Source organism: Camelus dromedarius, chromosome 3 (genome assembly GCF_036321535.1).
Source record: "Camelus dromedarius isolate mCamDro1 chromosome 3, mCamDro1.pat, whole genome shotgun sequence".
Classification (NCBI taxonomy): Eukaryota; Metazoa; Chordata; class Mammalia; order Artiodactyla; family Camelidae; genus Camelus; species Camelus dromedarius.
In genome coordinates, this window is record NC_087438.1 from 64,757,739 (window position 1) to 64,780,282 (window position 22,544).

The 22,544-nt window shown below is 39.3% G+C and overlaps 2 protein-coding genes across 3 annotated transcripts in view; one reads left to right on the plus strand and one right to left on the minus strand.

Annotated features, from left to right (window-relative positions):
- SKIC3 (SKI3 subunit of superkiller complex) overlaps positions 1 to 12,719 on the minus strand; it is a 136,786-nt gene extending 124,067 nt beyond the window's left edge. The window contains exon 1 of the mRNA XM_031448544.2: positions 12,572 to 12,719. The gene's annotated coding sequence lies outside the window, so the exon portion shown is untranslated. The remainder of the gene's footprint in view (positions 1 to 12,571) is intronic.
- RFESD (Rieske Fe-S domain containing) lies at positions 12,719 to 21,467 on the plus strand. Of its 2 annotated transcripts, XM_031448588.2 has the most exons (5): positions 12,743 to 12,828; positions 13,202 to 13,498; positions 19,177 to 19,352; positions 19,461 to 19,495; positions 21,181 to 21,467. In XM_031448588.2, the coding sequence occupies exons 2-5, from the start codon at positions 13,404 to 13,406 to the stop codon at positions 21,445 to 21,447; spliced, it is 573 nt and encodes a 190-aa protein (XP_031304448.1). In that variant the 5' UTR covers positions 12,743 to 12,828; positions 13,202 to 13,403; the 3' UTR covers positions 21,448 to 21,467. The 2 variants fall into 2 exon arrangements, with proteins under 2 accessions (XP_031304458.1, XP_031304448.1); XM_031448598.2 differs by lacking the exon at positions 13,202 to 13,498 and having other exon boundaries at positions 12,719 to 12,828.
- Positions 21,468 to 22,544: the final 1,077 nt, after the last annotated feature.

Below are 22,544 nucleotides of genomic sequence, written 5' to 3' on the forward strand. Positions count from 1 at the left end.
TTTGTTCACTGATATATCCCAAACTCTTAATGTTTGATACATAGTAGGCACACAACACACATTTGTTGAATAATTCATCATGAGTAACCACACAAATAAAATGGATAAACGATTTACAAAAAGAAATCTTTTTTTAAATTGAGTTATAGTCAGTTTACAAAAAGAAATCTTCATTCAGCTTGGCTTACCTTCCTCCAAAATTTTGTCCAAAACTGTTGCAGTTACCAATTTTCCTTCCTCTCGTACACCCTCTACCCTGCTGAGGATGCTATGGTGTGCAACATACCTAGAATAAGTCACCTAAAGCAAAAAGAACATAGGTGTCTTCATATACCCAAATCAGGGTTACAGCATTATTTTTATTCATTAATAACATTGATTACTTGCTTATTTCATGCCAAGCAATGTGCTAGGCATTGAGATGCTAAGATGAATAAGAAATATCTTGCCCTCAAAGACCTTATCATCATCCCTAGGAGACAATCTGGCAAATATACCAGTGTCGGATGTGCTTTAATAGGGTTCCAGTTAGGGTGTCAGGGCACTGAAAAAGAACATCTGACAACCGTGGGAGACAAGGAGGTGGGGTGGGTACAACCCATCAGATAGGGAAGGGAGTTCTATGCAATTGGGAATAGCATTTGTAAAGCATATGTGAGAGAGAACAAAGCATGGTCAAGGAATGGCAATACTTGAAATATCTAGCATTAGGGTACTAGTGGGGTCTGACCTGATGGGATATGTGGCCAGAGAAATCCAACATGGACCTAGTGAAGAAGAGTCTGTGTATCACACCAAGAAAGCCAAAAGTAGCCTTTGAAAGATTTAACCAGGGTTGTAATATGATCAAATTTGAATTTTGGACAGGTCATTCCAATAATGGTATGAAGGATCAACTAAAAGGGGGATACCTAGAGGCAAAGATCAAGGCAGAAGCTCAGAGAGACCTCAAAACGTAACCTGTAATGTACCACTCAGAATGCTCTCAACTGAGATAATTTAAGCCAGTTGAGTCAGATTTTCTGTTTTCTGTAGTTGAGAGCACACTAACAGAAAAACAGATTGAGCTGGCTCTAATTTATTATCTCACATAACAAGAAGTCCAGTGGTAAGGCTGCTCCAGAGTTGGTTAATTGAATAGTCTCATAACTTCATAACTAAGGATCTAAATCCTTTTCATCTTTCTATTCTGCCATCCTGAGTTGGTGAGCTTGACATTAGTTCCCCTTGAGGTCACAAAATGGATGCTATAGTTCTGGGTATCATATTCAAACATGACAATTTCCAGAAGAAGACTTTCTCTCTTTTTTTTTTCCACTCTTTGTAAGAATGAAAAAACATTTCTTAGAAGTCGTTGACAGACTTTACCGCATGATTCACTGGCTAGAATTATATTATTTCCACATCCAGATGTATCACTGCAAGGGAAATGGGGCCACCATGATGAGCTTGGACCTGGAACTGAAGATATGAGTTGCATAGGGAAGAGATGAAAAATGAGATTCTCATTTTTCTATTAGGAAAGGAAAAAAAGGAAATGCTTGTTGGGAACACAAGACTAAACCCTTACACAACTGCAAAATTATTAAAGAGATTGATTTTTACAATCTATTAAAAATTTCCAGCTGATTGCCATCTAGAAATTCTGAGACATTTCCATCTGGGTCAAAAAAATAGAATGCCAATTCAAGTAGTTAATTTTAAATACAATTAAACTGCATTTTCCCTAGCTTTTGTGGAAAATTTGCTGAAGCCCAATTCATACTAAAGTGCTTTTCTTCTATAACCAAGAAACTTTCTCTAATTTTAACTAAATCTGAAACTTGAAAGTAGATCTAGGTGACCTGGTTCCCATCGCTGGTGGCATTTGTAAGTTAAGAAATTTGAAGCATCCTCTCAGAATCAGCATTGATTCCAGAAACCTACATTGGTATAGACAACTCAGAGATTCAGTTCTGCCCCAATCAAGAAAGCCTCCAAAGGTTATTCTAAATTTAGACCTTGCTAGAGTAGGACATACAATTTAAATTTCACAGGAAAGGTAAATGAGCCGTTGACCCTGAACTTGATCTCTTTTCTAGGTGTCACCCAAACAGGATATTACTAGAAGAGAAGCTAAATCACATACTTGGAGTTTAAAAGAAATCAAACAACACCCCCTCACCCACGGAGTTAGATTTTAACCAAGCTGCTGCAGCAAGTCTGGACTGCAGGACTCTAGGGGGCGCTATTCACATAGACAACAATGTAAATTTCACCACAAGAACTTTAAAGACTAAATAGAAGTAATTCTATATTTTTTTAAAAAGAACTAGCCATACCGTAACATATAGCTAAAATAAGTAAACATGACCTAGTACATAATTTTAAACAAAGTATGTAGAAAACAGCCAGGAATATAACTAAAGCCACAACTAGCTATAAATCATTTACTAAAAATAGAATAGTCTAGCTCATTTGTGGAAGAGGAGATAGATTTAAAGCATTTTTTTCTAAGCAACTTTCTAGGAAGTATGAAAGAAAGTAGAAAATTTGAGGAGTTTCTCTTCCATTCCTAAAATGTTCTGACTTGATTGAAGGGAATGTATTAATAAAATACTAATAACAATGAATAGTCCCATTAAGTTAAACATGTTTTTTTGAGTTGGGAGACAGTATAATATAATGAAAAGAACACAGTTTTTGGAGCCTAAAGACCTGGACTTGAATTTCTTCTCTACTATTCAGTAGCTGTGTGACTTTAGGCTCTTTGCTGAATCTTTTTGAGTCTTGGTTTTCTCATCAATAAAATGGGGTTTATGTTATCAGTTTCATAGTGTTAATGTATGTAAAATACTTGATTGGTGGGGAGGGGATTCTGGTCACCTTGTCTCTTCAGAGTCACCTGGTACTCAATATAGCTACTGTTATTCTTTAACTCTGGGTTGTGAGGGATAAAATTCAGCTGAGTAATATTACATGAAGGGAAGCAAGAGGTCTTGGGGAGTCTATGAAAGATTAATGCAACAAATGGTGCTACATAGTGACAGGGAAGTTAGGCCTTATAGAAGGTAGAATGCCCACAATAATTGTCAGTTGCCTTCCTCACATCCATTTCCCCTTTTCTAACAGTTCTTAGATTCTTATTGGTTATCTATGCCTCTTGTGAACAAATGCTTTGAGGGAAGCTGACCCCTCTCCCACTCTAAGACTGGGCCCTAATTAGTCTAAACACATCAAAGTAATTCCACCCCCCCTTACTACCATGTCCCACTCAGAAACAACCATGTGATCCAGTTAAGACCAATGAGATTGGGGGTAGGGTTGTTGGGCATCTAGGAAGGAAGTCCTAAACTCTTCTGAGAGAGCCATGGGAGCCAGCATGTTCTCTCCACGTCTCTCCCACTGAAGGTAAATGAGGGAGCATGTAGTGCTGCTGGCTGCTGGCAGCCCACCTTTCACCATGAGGGGCACCAGTCATAATATGAAGCCAATACCGTAGATATGGCAGAGTGGAGGATGAAAGAACACAGGTCCTTAATGACCTCACTGAGCTGTCACATTAAACACCACTGAGGCACATCTACTGGATGTCCTGTTAAATAAGCCAATACATTTTCTTATTGCTTAAGGCAGTAAAGCTGGAGTTTTCTCTTATTTGTAGCAGCAAGCAGCAGCCTCTAATTGAAATTTGGCAAGAAAAAGTGTTTCATTTTAGCTTACTGAATGTTTTTTATCAAAGAAATAGGAAACATTCCAAGTGTACTTTAATTTAATCCATCAGCCAGTAGGTATTGAGGATCTGTATTGGGCATAGTGTGGCAGATGGAAGAAAATCAAAGACGTAACTCTTATATTTTAAAATTTTATATTCCATGAAGAACTGTAATTTTTATGGTAAAGACTTTGTTGAGGAATCTCAACCTGTAATTATTAATGTTACAGTACATTATTTCAAATTCTTGCCATGGTAATTTTAATGAATTATTCATTCATTTTGATATTTATTTATTAAAGCTCTATCATGTACAAAGTACTATATTTCATATAACGTTTAGCTTTTGGGTGAGAACTTAGCAGCAACTATTGCTGTATTTTCTATAGCCAGATTTGGAAGTGACAACCCTACAATGTGCTGAGGTAGATTATTATTTAATGGCCCCCGTGAATCAGTCTTCTGATATCCATCCCTCGTGTAATCTTTTCCCACAGAATCTGGGTTTGGGCACGTGACCTGTTTTGACAATCTCTCACAAGTAGGATCTTGATAAGCATTTATGCACAAGACTTGTCCTCTCAGAAAATGTGCCCTGAGACCACCATACCATTAAGGAGCCAAGAATGAGAGATCATATGGAGAGGGAGGCCCAGCTACTCAGCCATTCCAGCTGGGCCCAGTTCCCAGATGACCTTCCAGCTAAATGCACCCACATGAGTGAGTCCAGGGGAGACCAACAGAGGAACTGCTGAGCTAACCAACAGACTTGTGAGAAATACTAAATCACAGCCATTAAGTGTTTGAGTGGTTTGTTTTGCAGTAATAGAGAACTAAATCATGGGTAGAGTAGTAAAGTGGTGTTGGATGAATTAAAAATGGGAGTCAAAAGACCAGATATCAGACGACCTGGGTCCTAGTCTCCAACCACATGTCAAATTGGCATATTTAATTGCTTACCATATAATTTGATGAGGCATCACACTAACTTGAAATGAGAGAATCCCAAGCTCAGGGACAGAGTTAGAGCCCCAGCTCTAACCCCTTTTCCACATGGTGAGATCTCCTTCTACTGACAAACCCTGGCAGTTCTGGGTATGGTTTTATTAAGCAAAGCACTATTGTCTGCCTTACAAAATACCCAGAAGATAACTAATGGGAACCACAACAAATAGCTAAAATTTATTAAATAATTTCTACGAAGCCTGGCACTTTACAAGTGTTAATTCATTTAATCCTTAGAACAACTAAAAGGAATGTATTATAATCATCTCCAGTTTACAGATAAGGAAACTGGAGCTAAGGATAACTTGCCCAGGGTCAAACAGCTAGTAAGTGGCAGAGCTGTGGGGTTTTTTGCTTATTTGTTTGGGTGTTTTGGTTTTTTTTTTTTTTCATCATCTGAATAGGTAATAGCCAAGAAGTCCATCTGATCCTCAGATACAAACAAGTCTTGCTTTACAGACTTATGTATCTGTTAAAGACCAGCTTGAACACACACAAGTGGGGTAGAGGGGAAGTGCTGGATAAAAAAGGCTACCTGAAGAGTGAAATGCATTCTAGAAAAACAGTATACAATTATGCCAGAGAGTTTCATCATTTCACCCTCCAGACTGTTTAAGAAAAGAACTCACTTGCTAGAAATGGAGGAGATGGTCAGCTGTACACCAAGGTCCTTTTTATGTGGCTGCCGGGACAGAGACTACATTTCCCAGTCTCCTTTGCAGTTATTTACAGCTATGTGATATGTTCTTCGTGACCGAATGTGAGCAAAAGTGTCACGTGTGGCTTCCAGACTTGGGCCTTAAGACACAGGGCTTGGGCTCCTCCATGTTCTCTTTCCCCTTTCAACTGGCTGGAGGACATGATGTGACAATGATCAGATGAGGACATCTTAGAGGTTCCTTCAGGATCTTGTGGGGCACAGACAACCTAAACAGGGCAGAAGATTATATGAGAGAAATAAATTTCTGTCTTCTTTAAGCCACTGAATTTTGGGAGTCTATTTATTACAGCAAATTAGTCTTTACCTCTACTAATATTTTGAGGTTGTACTAAATTAGACTAGGGGATGGTTTTGCTCTTCAGTTTTCTGTTCCAGAGGCTCTCTGTGCTTCTAGTGTGGGGTGGGGGGTGGGGGTTGTGTGAATTTAGGTGGAGTCAAGCATAGAATGTGAAACTCTTTACAGGCTTGAGGAGGGACCTTGGGTGATGTCTGAGCCAAATCATGCCTGTGGGATATGTGTTTTATTTTCCCCAAAGGAAGTCACTTAACCTCAGGAAATACTTTTTTTTTCAATCTGAAGGTTGAGTGTGTTAGAGGACCCTCATGTTTATGGACATCAATACAGGAGCAGGCATCCAAAATGTGGCAGGCCCTTGGTCACCCACATTAACATCTAGTATTCTCTTGCCTTGGTAGAGGAATCCTGATTGTGTTCAGGATCACCATGTTCCAGTTATCTATTGCTGTGCAACAAACTATCTCAAACCTTGTGTCAAATAACCACCAATTATTATGTGCGTGGATTCTGTGGGTCTGAATTGGGACAGAGTACAGTAGGGCTGGCTTGTTTCTGTTCTATGATATCTTGGGCCTTAATGAGGAAGAGTCAAATGACTGAGAGCTAGAAATCACCTGGGAGCAGCTTTTTTATTCATACGTCTGATGTCTTGGCTGGGATATTCAAAAGCTAGACTCGTCAGGAATACTGACCAGAGTGCCTACATACTGCCCTCCATGTGGCTGTGGCTTTCCCACTTCATGACAGCCTTAGAGTAGTCAGACTTCTCCTAAGGCAGCTCAAGTTTTCAAAAGCAAGTGTTCTAGTGAACAAGTGGAAGCCACATGGCTCTGTATGGCCTTGCCTCAGAAGTCACACAGAAGCATGTCCTTGGTACTCTAGTGGTTAAAGCAGTCATAAACCTGCCCAGATTCAAAGGCAGAGAGCATAAACCCTACCTTCTAATGGAAGAGGTGTCAAATAATTTGCTGTCATATTTTAAAACTGCCACACCATTCACGAAGGAAGATAACTCTATAATGGGGAAGATATCCCCATTTCTGGGATATGTATCTAAGACAACCATGGTAATTAACATTCCTCCTGCTAGTTGACTGGTTTTGGACAATGAAACTAGAGGTAAGGGCTCTGGGGGCTACTGGCAAAGGTTTTATAACCTTAAATAGTAGATACCAGTAGAGGCAATTCCTCCTCTCTGGATGTTATAGTTTGTGGATGTGACCTAAGTTCTAATGGCTATCTTGCAACCACAGAGGGAAGATAACCTTAAGAGAAGGCCAACACCTTAAGGCTGGAATGGTGGAAAGGTGAAAAACCCGTCTTAGATGATGTGGCTGAGCAGCTGAAATAACCAAAGTCTGAGCCATTCAATCTCAGATCTTATGTGAAATAACACATTCCCTTGCTGTTTAATCAGTTTGAATTGCTGTTTTCTCTTTTCTCTAAAGGCATGCAAATGGATATAAGAAACGCATTAGTCAGAGCTCTCCAGAGAAACAGAGAGAGAGAGGGAGAGAGAAACTCATTAACAGGAATTGGCCCAAGTGACTATAGAAGCTGAGCAGTCCCACAGTCTGCGCTGTGCAGGAAAGAGACCCAGGAGGGTTGGTGGCGTAGTTCTAGCTCAAGAGTCAGAGGAGACTGATATCCAAGCCCAACACTCAAACAGAGAGTGTGAATTCTCTTTTCCTCCACCTTTTTGTTCTATTTCAGGCCCTCGATGGATTGGGTGATGCCCACCCCTTAGGGAATACAATCTGCTTTACTGAGTCTACCAATTCAAACATTAACATCATCTAGAAACACCCTCACAGGCACACTCAGAAACAACCCCATGGCCTGGTCAAGTTGACATATAAGTAGCTGTCAAAAGAAACTATGAGGTCTCCTTATAACTTCGTCCCTATTAAGAAGTGTCAATTATACTTGCAAATTTGTTTCTCTTCCTGAAAGTGCTCTAAGAGAGCTATCATTTCATCTAATTCTTTAAGCACAGAAGAATACAGATGATTGAAACTTTAGCCTGTGTGTGTGGGGAGGGGGTTACACTAAGAGAAAGGATTTGGGTAACACATACTAGACACTTAAGAGTCACTATTCGAGCTGTGACCTTCATTCCTCTGGCCGAAGAAGTCACACCACTGTTGAGAGTATTAGAATGGCCCCATTGTAAACGATACAGCAAACATTTCCTCAGTTAGCTGGATGGAGTTTTTTTCAGTATATTTTGAATTTTTAAAAAGATGTTTACTCTTCACTAAGCATTTATCATCATAGTCTATTTTTCTAATGTAGCCACTGAGAGCCTCCCCTAGGCCAGCGTGTCCAAGTATACTTGGTGAAGCAGCAGATGCTTCCATATTAATATATTACAAAGAAAAAAAGAGTTTCATAGTTAAATGTTTGGAACACACTAGGTTAAATAGGTTTCCCTCTTTTCTTTTTTACTTTTTATAAAATAGACAGAAAACATGAAGAATAACACAGAAGTACACCCACATATTCACCACTGAGATTCAACAGTTGTTAACATTCTGCCATCTTTGCTTTTAGACATATTTTTTGTCATTGTTTTTGAATAACCTAAAAATTATTTGCAGACGTTATGCCATCATTACACCTCACCTCTGAATACTTGAGTGTGCGTCTCCTAAGACATTCTTGCATAACCACAAAAGCATTATCATACTTCAGAAAATTAACAATAATTCCCCAGTATCACCTAACACGCAGTCCAGATTCAAATTTCCCCTTTTGTCCTCGATATAACTTGAACAGATTTTTGTTCTTTTGAACTGAAGTCTAATTACAGTCCACAAATTGCATTTGATCATACGTCTCTTTAGTCTCTTTTGTTTTAAAACATCCTCCCTGACCTTTTAAAAAAGATATTGTGTTTTTGAAGAAACCAAGCTAGTTGCCTTGGAAGATATCCCACATTCTGAATTTTTCTGAGTATGTCCTCATGGTATTTTTTAATTTATTCCTTTCTTCCCAACCAGGTTTCTTTATAGCATTAGCTCTCAGAGCCTTCAATACGTTAATGTGTAAAATGACTCCCATAGTGGACCCCTTTTCTGAGCCTCTGCCCTCTTCGTAATAACCCTTTCTTTGGGAATTGTCCCCACCTCCAACACACACACACACACACACACACACAGGCCTCTAGCAGTCACATATGGACTTTATAACTCCATCTTCAGGGTTAATCCATTAGAATAACCTCCTTGAAGACTCAGGAAGATATGATGAGTAGTTACAGAAATTTAGACAGTTTTAAGGTGGTGGAAACTAGAATCATTAGGATAAAATACTCAAGGTATTAAGGATGAGTTTGAAAGTGATCCAGGTATTGTAGTTGTAGGTATTGGTAATGCCTATACCTTAAAGGAACAAGTAAGAAAAAAGTGTTGAGTTAGAGCTCCAGAGAAGACACAGCCAAGATGACACAAACAAAAGTAAAGCCAGGCTGGACAATGACAGAGCAGGTCCAGGGCTGGCTTAGGTGTTGATCTGGTGGGAAGTTATTTCCTATTGGATCAGCCAACTAAAGTACAAGTCGTTTTTGTGCAGCGCATTATTTGTGCAGATTGAGGGGGAAAAAAAGTCTGGGCTAGAAAACAGAAGGAAGTAAAAGGAAGCAAGGAAAGCACTGAGTCTGGCACACAGTGCATGTGGCAGAGAAGAAAGAGCTCAATGGAAGAAGCAAGTTAAACTGTCAGAAACTAGGCCAAGCCTTCCTACAAGGAACAGCGCACAGCAGAGGGGACTGAAGCATTGAAGGCACATGTCACCATGCAAAGCCTGGGACATCCAACCTGAGAAATGGCAGTGCCTTGAAAAGCACATGGCAGAGGTATTCTTGCTCCCTAAGACCTGAGGAAACCAGATTTGAAAGCACCAACAGCAGAGACAGAAATGTGCACAGGTGATATCCCAGGAGAGAAGGTGAGAAATACTGGGGCATCCTTCCTGTAAGCAAGTTGCACGAACCTAATCAATTCTCTAACAAAAGGGGGTGAAGTCAGCCACTGTGTTCAAGACTCAATATGCTGCTCACAAGTGATGTGAAGACCTTGACCCTATAGAGAGCCCACCCTCAATACAGTATACACTTGAGCCAGAAATCCTGGGTTCCTATTTCTCACTTAAGTTACATGACTTGTATGGCTTGATGGAAGTGGTGAGTTGAGGGGGTGCTGGTCTCTGTTCCACACAGTCACTCAGGGCCCCAGGCTGATGAAGGCACCATCTAGAAAGTCAACTGTTGTGAAAAAGACACAACTGCCAAGGTCTCATATCTGTTCTTCTGTGCTTCAGTCTGGGAATGACACACTGCACTTTTACCCACAACCCACAAGTCAAAACTAGTCACGTGGCCTCAACTGACTGTAAGTGGGGCTGGGAAATGTGAGGTAGGAGATGGGATGTTTGGTGAACACCACTGTTTATGTCAAAATACCCAGGTAGGAATATTATGCTGGCATGCACACAAATGACTGTTGTGTAGACCTCCAGTTAAGAGTCATAAGCAGATAGGTGGTATTTAAAGCCATCCTCACTTTCTCATGATCATAATCCCAATGGCCTAATGGAAGCCAAAACCAGCTTTTCCTTTGTGATCTTGCCCCACAATATCTTTGTCTATGAATAGTTTCAAATGTCCCTTTTCACTTTTGGGAGCCCCCTGCTCTGAATGTCAAGCAATGTTATCACCCTTTCCTGGTCTGAAGGAGTAGGAAATCCAGATTGGTAGATATTCTTCAAATCTCTCTGTAGTGAAACTAGCAACACACGAATGTTTTCACTAGCTCCCAAGACAGACTTTGGCTTAGGATTGAAGGCAGATTTTGAAACTTTCTGAGAGGAAAGGCTTGGTCTCAGAAAAGCTTGCCTAGAAACAGCTTGATGTTTAGAGCAGGGGGCTCACAAAAGTGAGAAGGGACATTTGAAACTATTCACAGACAAAGATATTGAGGGACGAGATCACAAAGGAAAAGCTGGTTTTGGTGACTGGGAACAAAACTCAGGCCAGGGCTACCACTTGGTGTCACTAGTAGGAAAAGGAAGGCTGAAAGAACAAATGGAGGAAGGAACAGAAGACGCAAATTGATTCCAAGGAGAGAGGTAGAAATGGCCCCCAAATATCCTCAAGTAGAACTTTGTGGGAGTATTGCCCACACTGCATGGAACTGCTCTATTGCAGAGAAAAAAAGAGGTGGGGGCAGAGAGGGAGGGAAGGCAGGCAAGAAAAGGAAAATGACAGTAGGAATCATGAATTTTATTCTGAACTATAATGACTTTCAAATGAACTTTATGGGTTCCTGCTGTTAACTCACGTGCATGCCTGTGCCATCTAGGCTGTGTGCCTGCATTCAGGTATGTGCAGAAGTGGAGGGAAGTAGTTTATTCTGCCTCCCACTAAAGCTTTCCAAGCATTTCATAATTTCACATGACCAATCACATTAATACTTTAGGTAGAGATAAGAGAAAGTTTTGTATTTCTCTCTTATTCTGCTTTGTATGTATAAATGCATATTTACTGAGGTCTCCAATTAACTCAAAATCAGACTTAAGGTTGGTGGATCTAGGATGTGTCTCATTTTAATGCTGGATTATGCCAAAGCAAAAAAGAAGTACTTTTATTAAAATGGCAAACCTTATAAACCATAAAACACTTTGGGATGGCTAACAGATAACATAAATTATAATAGATAACATAAATTATAATAATTATATTATATATAATAATTATAATAAATCCAAATATATTTTATTATCACTGGTGAAGTGATTCGTCAAAGCTAGATGGCTCATTTGTGCTTGGATCAGTGAAACAAATGGTCAAAAGAGAAATTATCCTGTAAAATATTACTGTCACCCTTAAACTATATGGAACAGAATAGAAATAGAACTGGAAACAAATCCATTAATGTGAGCTTCTCAATCTTATACATGTTTTGGCTCATAGAAAAAAAAAAGGCATTTATATGGTATACTGGGGTAAATGAACAAAGTTCCTGGGTTTCAGCTGCCCCAGGCCCATGGGGCCTTTCTAGGAACCAAGATCAGCATGTCAACATATAAAACATAGATTGTGGTCTTCAACCCTGAGATCACTCTGGAATTACTTGGGAAGTTAGAAAAAATACATAGATAGATAGATAGATAGATTCCCCTGCCCCCCACCAGCCCCTGGAGTTTTATTTCACTGGTCCTGGCATCATGACTCCCAGGTGACTAAAGTGTGACCAAAGTTAAGAACCATTGCATTAGAAGATAGCCAAGGAAACTTAAAAAAAAAAAACAAAACGATCAGACTCATCTAGTTTCCAACTCTGAAAACAAGTATGAGGGTTTTTTTTTAAAATTCAGATAAGTATAAAGAGAAAAAAACAAAGTTGAAAGGTTCAAAAAATGTAACTGAAAATCCATCTCCTCCAAAGTAACCACTGTTAAGTTTTTTAAAGAAAAAGCTTATGTATATATCTACATATCTGAATCTCGAGAAATAATTTTTATTTACGCTAAAGAAAGCACACTACACATAGTATCTCATACTTTGCTTTTTAACAAATTCATTGTATCATGAAATCTGCTCGAGTATGTGGCTACAAAGTAATTCATGTCTACACTGTATTTTATTTAACCATTTCCCTGTTGATCATTTGAGCTATTGTGATTCTTTCCTTGTAATAAACATCTTTATACATCGATTATGTGCCTCGTTAAGAAATTTTGCAAATCTTTTTATAAGGTAAATTCCTAGAAGTAAGATCCCTGGGTGCGTTTAAAAATCTGGGTAAATGTGGTAAGCTAAACAAACATTTAGAAATAAATTGACGGCACCTACGTTCGTCAAACACTCGACTGTCAGTTCGGAGGTCCTGGCAGAGCGCTGTGGGTCGGCGGTCGCCGTCAGGGGGAGATCATCGCTTCCCCAGGCGCCACAGAGGCCCTCCCGGGGGCGGGCGCGCTCGTGTCACGTGGGCCGCTTCGCCCCGCCCCGCGGAGATCCACGCCGTGGCCGGAGCCCTGGCTCGCGCAGTAGCCACACGCGGGGGGCGCGGCGGCCGGCTCTGTCGGAGCGGAGCGAGGGACTCGAGGAAGGTAAGCTCGGTTCTGGCCGCGGCGCGGGGCGGCCGGGCGCGGGGCGGGGCTCCCGAGCTCGCTGCTTCCGCCCGGGAGGCGGGCCTGGGCACGGACTTCCGGCGGCGGCGGCCGGGAGCAGGGGCGCGCAGCTGACGGGTAGCTTTGCTGCCGGCCCTTCTGAGCCCTGCGGTCTTGCTGGCCGCGATCCCGCGTTCCTTGACCGTTAACCCCCAGGGCAGCCTTCCCCTCGGGTACTGCGAGGCCCGCCGAGCTCGTTCCCCGTCCAGTCTGGGCCCCCACCCCGGAACTGCCGCCTCAGTGGGGCCGGCGGGGCGTTTTTAATGAAACTTCCTGGCATTTGTGCGCTCACACGCATCATAACTGCCCCAAGGTTCCTGCAGCCCCAGCCATCCTGGATGTCCATCTCCTAAAGTCTGCAGACGGAACGATCCGCCGCATCTGGCTGCCACGCTCTGGCTCTCTGTGGTTCTGGACCGCCGCTCCGTCTAAGGACGGCAGGCGGTCTTTACTAAAGCGTTAAACACAGCGTGAGGTCATTGCGCATAAGCTCTCAGAGCTGCAGGACCTTAGAGATGACCGCTACCACGATCGCAGCGCTTCCCACGGTCGGGCCCTACTCCAAACACTTCATGGGTGCTGAAGCGTGTATCCCTCACCACGGTCCGAGGTACGGAGCCGCCTTCTAGCTGCGCAAACTGCGCACAGAGAAATATAGCTGCTGGGCTTAAGTCATGCAGAGCCGGGATTCAAACCCGGGTGAGCTCACCTGGTGCTCAAAGATCTCGTGTCACAGACGGCAGTAGAGAGTTCCAGGGCAGCTACGTGACTTTATTAAATTATTAGGGAAGTATTCCCTTTTAAACATTTGTTGACAAGACTCTTGCATAGTAGCGTTCCTAAATTTAAAAAATCAGGACTATCATCTCTGCATATATAAATGGTGTATACACACACACACACACACCCCTTGACTTTGCTGAAAGGTTTTGAACCTTCAAGATAGTGTACTTACAGGCCACTTATTTTTATAAATCCGTGGATACTACTTAGATAAAATGTTAAGATTTATATATATGAATGTTCACAAAGTTTAGACCCATAAGATCTCGGTTTGAATCTTGCCTGATACTTTGTGGGTTTGGGCAAGCTTTTTGTTAAAGAAAATCCTTTACCTTAGCTTCCTCATCTGGAGAATAGGTATAATACGTACCCCTTGGCATCTTTCTGAGGATCAATGAATTCATATATGCAAAGAATCCAAGCAGTTGGCACTCACTGAAGGACAGCTAGTTGTATCTGTTGTTATTCTGCCAGCCAAAGAGATACAAAGCTAAGGCATTTCTCTTCTCTGAACCTAAAAGCAAGGGTGTCACCCTGGAGCTATGCATTCTGATAACGTATAGGCCAAGTCCCCAGACTTAGTAAAAGGACCTTAGTGCTTTTGTGCTCAAGAGGAATTACAAGTTCCTTTAACTTCATGTTTCTTTTGTCCCTGTAAGAAACTTAACTTATGCTTTTTAAAACTTCAACCTGAATAGATGCCCTATTCTGGAAAGGTATGTAATAGGGACTAAGGAGCCATTTAGCTAATTTGTAATTTTATGTAATGTTAGCACCTTTAGAAACCTTATTTTAAGCACAGGCCAAAAAATACTTCTAGAAGAGAACTTTGGAACAAAATGGTCAAACTTTTCAGAAGGAAGTTTTCTTCTCCTAGGGCTCAAACTGGAGAAACCATTTAATTTTTCTTTCTTTCTTTCTTTCTTTTTTTCTTATTCTGTTAAGATCCTACTATCTTAAAGTTGACTCAAACTAGAGGAAATGTGCAGGAGCATGTGAATAGTGCATCAGAGTAACAGTAATCAAGGTGAACACACTGACTCTTGTTGTCTGAATGGACCATGATATCCACAATATTTAATTAAGAATAACATGGATGTTAATTATAGTCACCAGATATCATAGACAGAACCATTTGTTATGCATAGAGGGAACAGTTCTTTGAAGAATGAGATAATAGTTTTCTAAGCAAAATGCAAGACTAATCATATTTCCCTGAAATCTTTATCATTTAGTCCCAGCTTTCTCTGCTCATTTCTTATCAGCCCCTGCAAAGTTCCCTAGTTTTTCCCTGGTTGGGGGCAAACCCTGCAAAGACTGTTGGCTCTAAGATTCTGAAACCTGAGGGAGGGTTATGTTTGGTTCTCATTTATTTGGGAGCTGGGGAGAACTTAATTAACTTCTGATGCTACTCCACATCTCATGTATTTTGTCACTTGCTTGATACTATAATAAGTTCCTATGAAATATGACAATATTGCTGTATTTGAACATGTAGATTAGGAAGGATCACCTCCCTAAAATTAGAATGCTCATTTGAAGCTGATGTGTGGTATACAATTTTGTTAAATATCTTAAATTGTAGACAAGTGTATGTGTGTTTAATATCATGAAAATTCCATGGCAAACTTCCTATTAACATTAACTGGGTCTGTACAACCAACATCACTTAGATTTCTCTTCCTTTCCTTTTCTATATGTAATTCCTTATCTTGTATAAGGCAGAGTTGGATACCTCTCAAGTTATCTGGGACTTTCTGTAGTTTCCTACTCTGATAAAATTTCCATAAAATGATGCAGTTGTTAAAATGGAATTGATAATGAAAATGTTGAGTTAACCCAGTCTTGTCACACCTTTAGAACTGTCCTTACTTTTTGTTTTGAAAGGCTTGTGTCAAAAATAAACATCTATTAAGACATTATGACTAAAGAGTTATTTTGTGTTTAAAATACACACATATACTATTTTTAAGGCTGACTGTGTACTTAACTTTGAATTGCAAAAGAATGGCTCCTAGATGGTATGTTATACAGTGATGTATATTAATATTATTTTGAGTCACAGACTGGATCAGACCTATATAAAGTTGGCCCTTGAGCTAGTAACTGTGAACAATATTGAGAAATTTCTTAGGCTTGATTTTTCCTTTTAATTTCTATTTTGACCAAAAGGAGTATAAGAGATGAACTTTAGAAACACAGGGAAAAAAGAGTAGTAATAGTTAATTCTGGATGTGAGCCCTTACTTAGATGTTAACCAGTATTTGATTTCTATGAGAGTGGAGGTTTGGGGAATTAAGTGAAATTACAAGGGGAAAAGGGTATAAGGTAGGCCCAGCTCTATGAAACAACCACAGTTTTGGGACAGAGTTTCCTAGGAAGCCCATGTTTTCTTCATGTATCATTCATTGCCTGATATGTAGAGGTGGCCAGCATTGGAATGGATTTTACCTCATTGCTTTCCTTTTTTGCTGGGTTACCATTTATTTACCATTTGAGGAGAATATAAGATAGAGAAGTGAGCACTGAATGAATTTCATTTGATTAGCAATAAACTGAAAACTCTACTGGTCTTGCCTCTCTTCAGGCTCTCTTCTGCATGACCTTTAAATGATGAATGTACGTTAGGAATTATATGAGACTTTCTTCCCTATCGACACTTTCTCCTCCAAGTGATCCTGTTGAATTTGGTAATTTGAAAACTCCCAGATTTCTCTCTCTAGTGATTCTCAACTGTAGTCTGAGATACCTGACTGCTGACTTGGTATCTCCACCTGATGTTTCTTAAGTACCTCAACTCAGTATGTGCCAAATGTCGCTAGTTCTTGATTTTTCCATTCCTGCAAAATAGCATTCCTTTCTCAGTCTTTCCCATCACAAGTCATAATCTACCTAGTGGCACAAACCTAAAACCTGGGAGCTATCCTTATTTCTTTCTTTTCTGTTGCTCCTTCATTCCAGTTCATCAGCCCAGCTTCTCTGTGCCTCAGTTTTCTTGTAGTAAAATTAAAATGATACCTTCTTTGTAGTAACATGTTGGGGGATTCAATTAGTTAATTAAATAAATGTTAAGTCTTAAAACATAGTGCCTGACCTGTAGTTAGCACAATGTAATTTTAGCTACTGCCATTATTATTATTATATTGTTGTTATTATTACTTTTTCTCCCCCATAGAATCAACACCCTGATTCATGCCCCCATCTTCTCTCCCTTGGACTACTGCAGTAGCTTTCTGAATTCTGTGTGTCTCCTCTTGTTTTGCTACAATCCATTCTCCACTCAGCCAGGGCATTCTTTTAAAAACTGATCATGTCAGCCTTCCCACTGTTCTTAGAATAAAATCTACACACAATGCTGCATGACTTAGCTCCTGTCTCACAAATTTCATTATGCTAGTGTCTCCTTTCGTTCCTCAAATCAACTAAGCCTTTTTTTTTTTTCCCTTCCTTCAGGTTTTTGCTGTTCATTCAGCTTGGAATTCTCTTCTAGTTCTTAGCATGTCTAGTTCATTTGTACTTTTCAGGTTTCAGCTCATCTGTTGTCTCAGAGTCACTTTCCCAGCCCATTCTTTGCAAAATGGACTCCCTCTGTTTCTCTCATTTCACTACCCAGTTCATTTTCTTCATGTCTCTTATGACATTGTGTAATTATCTTACTTGTGTATTTGTTTACTTATTACTGATCTCAGTAACTAGAATATAATTTCTAGGGGGCAGAGACCTTATCTGTGCTGCTTTCTTGAGATGCCAGTCACATACTGGTTGTTAATAAAATATCAAATGAATGACCATCTCTAACAAGGAAGGAGAACTTTGCAGAAGGAGAATCTGAAAATCCATTGTTGAAGACAGTTTTTTAATAATTCTGCTGTGCCAGATATTATTGTCAATAGCTACCCTTTGAGAATTTTGCCTGCTTGCTTTTTCAAACATATATTTCTCCCTAATAGATTACAGAGAAACTTGTCCATCAGTGTCCGAAAGATAAAAGTAGGTTGTGATTAGATGTTACCAGGAGTCTTTCTTTTCTATCATACAATAAAGGGGTTGAAGTAGCCTTGCTCTAAGATAATGGTCCAGGTACACACAGCATCCTATACTTGAATGTTGTGGGCAGCCTCTTTCCTGCCCACCTACATCGTGGAGTAAGCTTGCCTTATGCTAGCTGCAGAGTTGGACATTGTTCAGATGGTTGAAGATTCCCATTCCCGAGCAGAGGGCAGACACCATGCAGGGCTATCTGATAATGTAATTATTAGGAGATAAAGGAAAAAGCAAAACCCTTTGAGTGTTCTCAATTTTTGCCTTGTGATTTATATTTCATTACATGCATAGATTCAAAATATGCTCTTGCCCAGGAGACAGAGCTCTTTGTCAATCCTAAAATAACATCATACATGCTTCTCTACACTTTTTGAAAGTTATGGACCACCACAATCTTAATCCTGAGATAGGCAGGAAAAGCAGGAATGCTTCCAGAAACCTTGGGATAGCAACTCTAATGAAAAGAAGGTAGGAATAATAGGATAGATTTGGGATTGGAAGTGGAGAAATAATAAATACAGAAATTCTTGGCAAAGCAGGATATATAGTTTCATTCAGAAACCATCATAGGAAAGGAAAAAAAAAAAACCTTAAATACCCCCATATGGGAAGCCCTTAGGAAAATCCTCTACATGGGGCCTGAAATCCCTAACAATGATATATCTTGATACTTCTTTCTCATATGAAATTAAGAGACTATGACTATGTTCTTAAAGTATACAGGTCTCTTTGAAAGGGTTGCTTTCAAAGAAATAGGCTAAATATCTGTGCTGAGAAAAAAGTGTATTTAGAATACCTGCAAATTCTCTCAAATTTAATCTTCTTTTATAAATTAATTGAAGAGAACATCATCTTCTTGAATAAGACAAGACAATTCCCCAAGTAAGACAGAATTTTCTATCCACATTAAGAAAATGAAAGGTGTCCATTCACACTTACTCCCTTCTACTAGAATACAGTTACGTGATTCATCTATAAGAGGTGGCTGTCCACTCGGGGCAAAACCAAGAGAGCCACCTTAACCAAGAGGTCCAAGACTACTCGGACTATTGAAGAGCCCCACCTTCAACCAAAGCTGAAAACAACACTGAGAATGAGCAGATGCTGTTTAGCACTGACCTCGATAGGGAGTAAGAGGATAGTGAGAACTTCATTACCTGTTTTAGGAGTTCTGAAATATCTGTCTCATGCAATGAAATGAGTCAAAAACAAATCCAGCCTCCAAGTGGGGAGTCCTCCCTAATTTTGGCAAGCTTTAAGAGCTCTCACTCAAAATCATGACTAACCACAATCCACTATTTATTTTTTATTTTATATAGCTCCCAAAAAGTGCCTGCATCAGTCTCAGAGAAATCAGACTTCTCTTATAATATGATTATCTCTGAGTTAAGTGTAGCCAAACTAGGGAAGATGACTTGCCGTTTTTTTTTTCTTTCTTTTTTTGTTTGTTTGTTTCACTAGCATGGATTTTGATGGCTCTGAACAAGATCCTGAAATGAAGACATATTCTACTGTCTGTGTTGGCAGAGAAGACGATATTAAAAAGTCTGAAAGAATGACAGCTGTTGTCCACGATAGAGAAGTGGTCATTTTCTACCACAAAGGAGAATATCATGCTATGGATATTCGCTGTTACCGTAAGATTTTACTTTTCACTTGTAAACCTTGTATTTGTTTACTATCCACAAAACTGTCAAAATGTCAGCTTTTTTAATAATGAGATGTAATATTCAATTCCTCTGCAGACTCAGGAGGACCTTTACATTTGGGAGAAATAGAGGTATGTAAAATTAAATCTGTTCTCAACAAACCCAGATGTTTCCTACTTATAGTCTTACTATATTTCATTCTTTATTCAAAAATAATATATATTTGGCTTTGAACTATATTTTAATGCTTTGAATATAATTGCCAATATTCTAGGAATTCACAACCCTACAAGGTAAAGATAACCATTTTACAGGTAAATATGAGAAATATGCATGTCTTCTTACCTAACAAATATACTGAGATATCTACCCTGCATATTAGTGCACAAATGTTTAAGTACATATATAGAGATACAGATACAGATATATAGATATGGGAGAGGCTCATTGTAACATTTATTGTAATGAAAGACTGAAGACAATCTAAATGTTTTACAATAGGGAACAGTTTAAATTGTGAATAGCCATGGTATGGCATACTATACAACCATTAAATTAATAAGGCAGATCTATGTGTGTTGGTATAGGATGTCAACGATGTAGTTTTGATTGAAAAAAGTCATATAATAGTAAGTCTAATGAGATTGCATTTTTTAAATAAAAATAACATTCTCTTTTTACTTTATACACTTCTGCACAGTTTGAATTTTTTCCAATGTGTATAACTTGTATAATGTAATAAAAATATAGATGTGTATATTTTAAGAAAGAAACAACACTTTGAGGGGTTAACTGAGGAAGGAATGAGGGAATTGTATTTCTTCCTTACATTCCCAAACAAGCTGTCTTAATTTCTTGTTTTCTCTTTAATGAAACTGATCTCTCTCTCTCTTCTCTCTCTCTCTGGTATAAAATACATGCTTAAATAAACCTAGTGTTCCATTCTCTCTACACATCATATCTACCTAGTGCACACCTGTCCTCATGTTACAAGATGTGTGTTTACATTTATGAATATGAATTTATGATTAAAATGTTGTTTGCTGACAGTTCTGTGGGAGTACAAAACAGCATTTCTGCTCTTCTGGTATAAAGATAAAATATAAGCATCTGGATGATAATGTGGAAGAATTTCCCTCAGTTTCAGACCACAATGAGAGCTCTAAGACCTTTCTACCCAAATTGTGGTCTGTAGACCAGCAACACTGGTGACACCTGGGAGTGTCTTGGAACTGCAGAATCTTGTGCCCTGCCCTAGGCCCACTGCACTTAATCAAGATGGGCATTTAAACAAGATCTAGGTGATTCCCATGCTCTTTAAAATTTGAGAACCACTGCTTTAAGACAGTTAAAAAGTCGGGAATTAACTACTTTGGATCATAAATTGCTCTCCAGTTAACATATGCACTTATGCCTTTAAGTAATCTCTTGAAATTATATCTGAAGTTTACCATTCTTCCACCAGCTAGTGAAAATTCATCTAGAAGCACTTGAAGGCCTTGCCCTGTTTCTGTCAAGGCAGTGACATTAGTATCTAACAGATAACACAGCTGCAGTCACGTGGTTTAGCTGCCTGAGCTAGCTATCTTCTGATAGAGGTCTAAAACACTGGGAGTCTAATCAGCTGCAAAAGGGACTTGATGACAGCCAAGATTAGGTTCTGCCTTATGCTGAATAATTTGTAAATGAGAGGGAAAAAGAGAAGCTGGCCTGTTTTTTAACCTGGTTCTTCTGCAATTGGTTCTGTTCTGAGTCTGAGGTCTATTGTGAATGTTGGAAATGTCATATTATTAAAATCAGTTATTTGTTTCCCCAGGAATTTGATGGACGACCATGTATAGTTTGCCCCTGGCATAAATACAAAATTACTTTGGCAACAGGAGAAGGACTGTATCAGTCTATAAACCCTAAAGATCCATCAGCAAAACCCAAGTGGTGTTCCAAAGGAATAAAGCAAAGGATTCATAAAGTGACAGTGGACAATGGGAATATTTATGTGACTCTTTCTGATGAGCCTTTTAAGTGTGACTCTGATTTTTATGCCACTGGAGTCTACAAAGTAATTCAGAGTTCTTCCAGATAAAATTATATGACAATGAAAAATGTTGTGTATGTTTTGAAAGTACTTTTAGAATAACCTTGCTCCAATACCAAAGGTGATTAACTGTTTCCAACAGAGACACAGTTATTATTTTTAACAATCATATAAATGAGAGGTTCAAAAGCACATGTACTTAGTATGATGTAAGGATCACTATCAGGACCTATAGAAAACATTTCATCCAATCTTCTGGATTGAGTGGAAGCTTAAGGTTATAGGTTTGGAATGTGCATTGGAATGTGAAAGATGAAAATAATCTGGAGAAACCAAAGTGAAGAAAAGCAGAAAAAAAAAATCTACGAAAAATTTGGGGGGTAAATTACTACTTGATACAGCAGACCTTATCACGGAAAAATTTTAATATATACAAAGTAAACAAAGTAATATGACAGACTCTTACCACCCCTCCTTCAATAATTATCAGCATTTTTCCATTCTTGTTTCAATGATCTTTGCATGCATTCCCCACCTTCCCTGTTGATTGTTTTTTTGTTTTGGGGTTTTTTTTTAGATAAAATTTAAACACATTGAAATGCTTAAATCTTAACTGTTCAGTTTTTCCAAATATATAGCAGACATTTTTACACTTAAAAATGGGATCAATTTACATGCTGAATTTAAAAATAAGAAAGTTAATTTGCCTGATATCAAAACCAAATAAACCTTGGCTCTGTTTCTCTCCAGTCAAGGCAGACAGTCTCAAAATAAGGAAGACACACACAACTGCTGCCCAGCCATAGGAGATGTGAAATCTGTTCAGTGAGCCAAAGTACTCTCAATGCCTCTATGAAATTTCAAATAAAGGTTTTTTTCATTTGATTTTTAGAGCAAATAAATGTGTGTACAACCAAGTGTTTCAAGTAAATGTTATAGAGAAGAGGTATAAGGTGGTGTTCCTCGGAGTCCTTTCTGCTCAGTTCACAGAAAGGCTCATGTTGAGTTGGTTCACCGCACTTTTTCCATGCCAGTGATTTATGGACAGCGCTGTTCTGGCTGCCTCGTGCACACACTGTACTATAATACCCTGGGTACTGATCATCTATAACTCAGCACACAGTAGAATATACAAGTAAGTGGGA

Coding starts and splice junctions, on each gene's coding strand:
- RFESD (XM_031448588.2), top strand. CDS start 13,404: ATGACCGCTACCACGATCGCAGCGCTTCCCACGGTCGGGCCCTACTCC. Junction 13,499..19,176: donor ATCCCTCACCACGGTCCGAG/GTACGGAGCCGC, acceptor TTGTTTCACTAG/CATGGATTTTGATGGCTCTG. Junction 19,353..19,460: donor TATGGATATTCGCTGTTACC/GTAAGATTTTAC, acceptor ATTCCTCTGCAG/ACTCAGGAGGACCTTTACAT.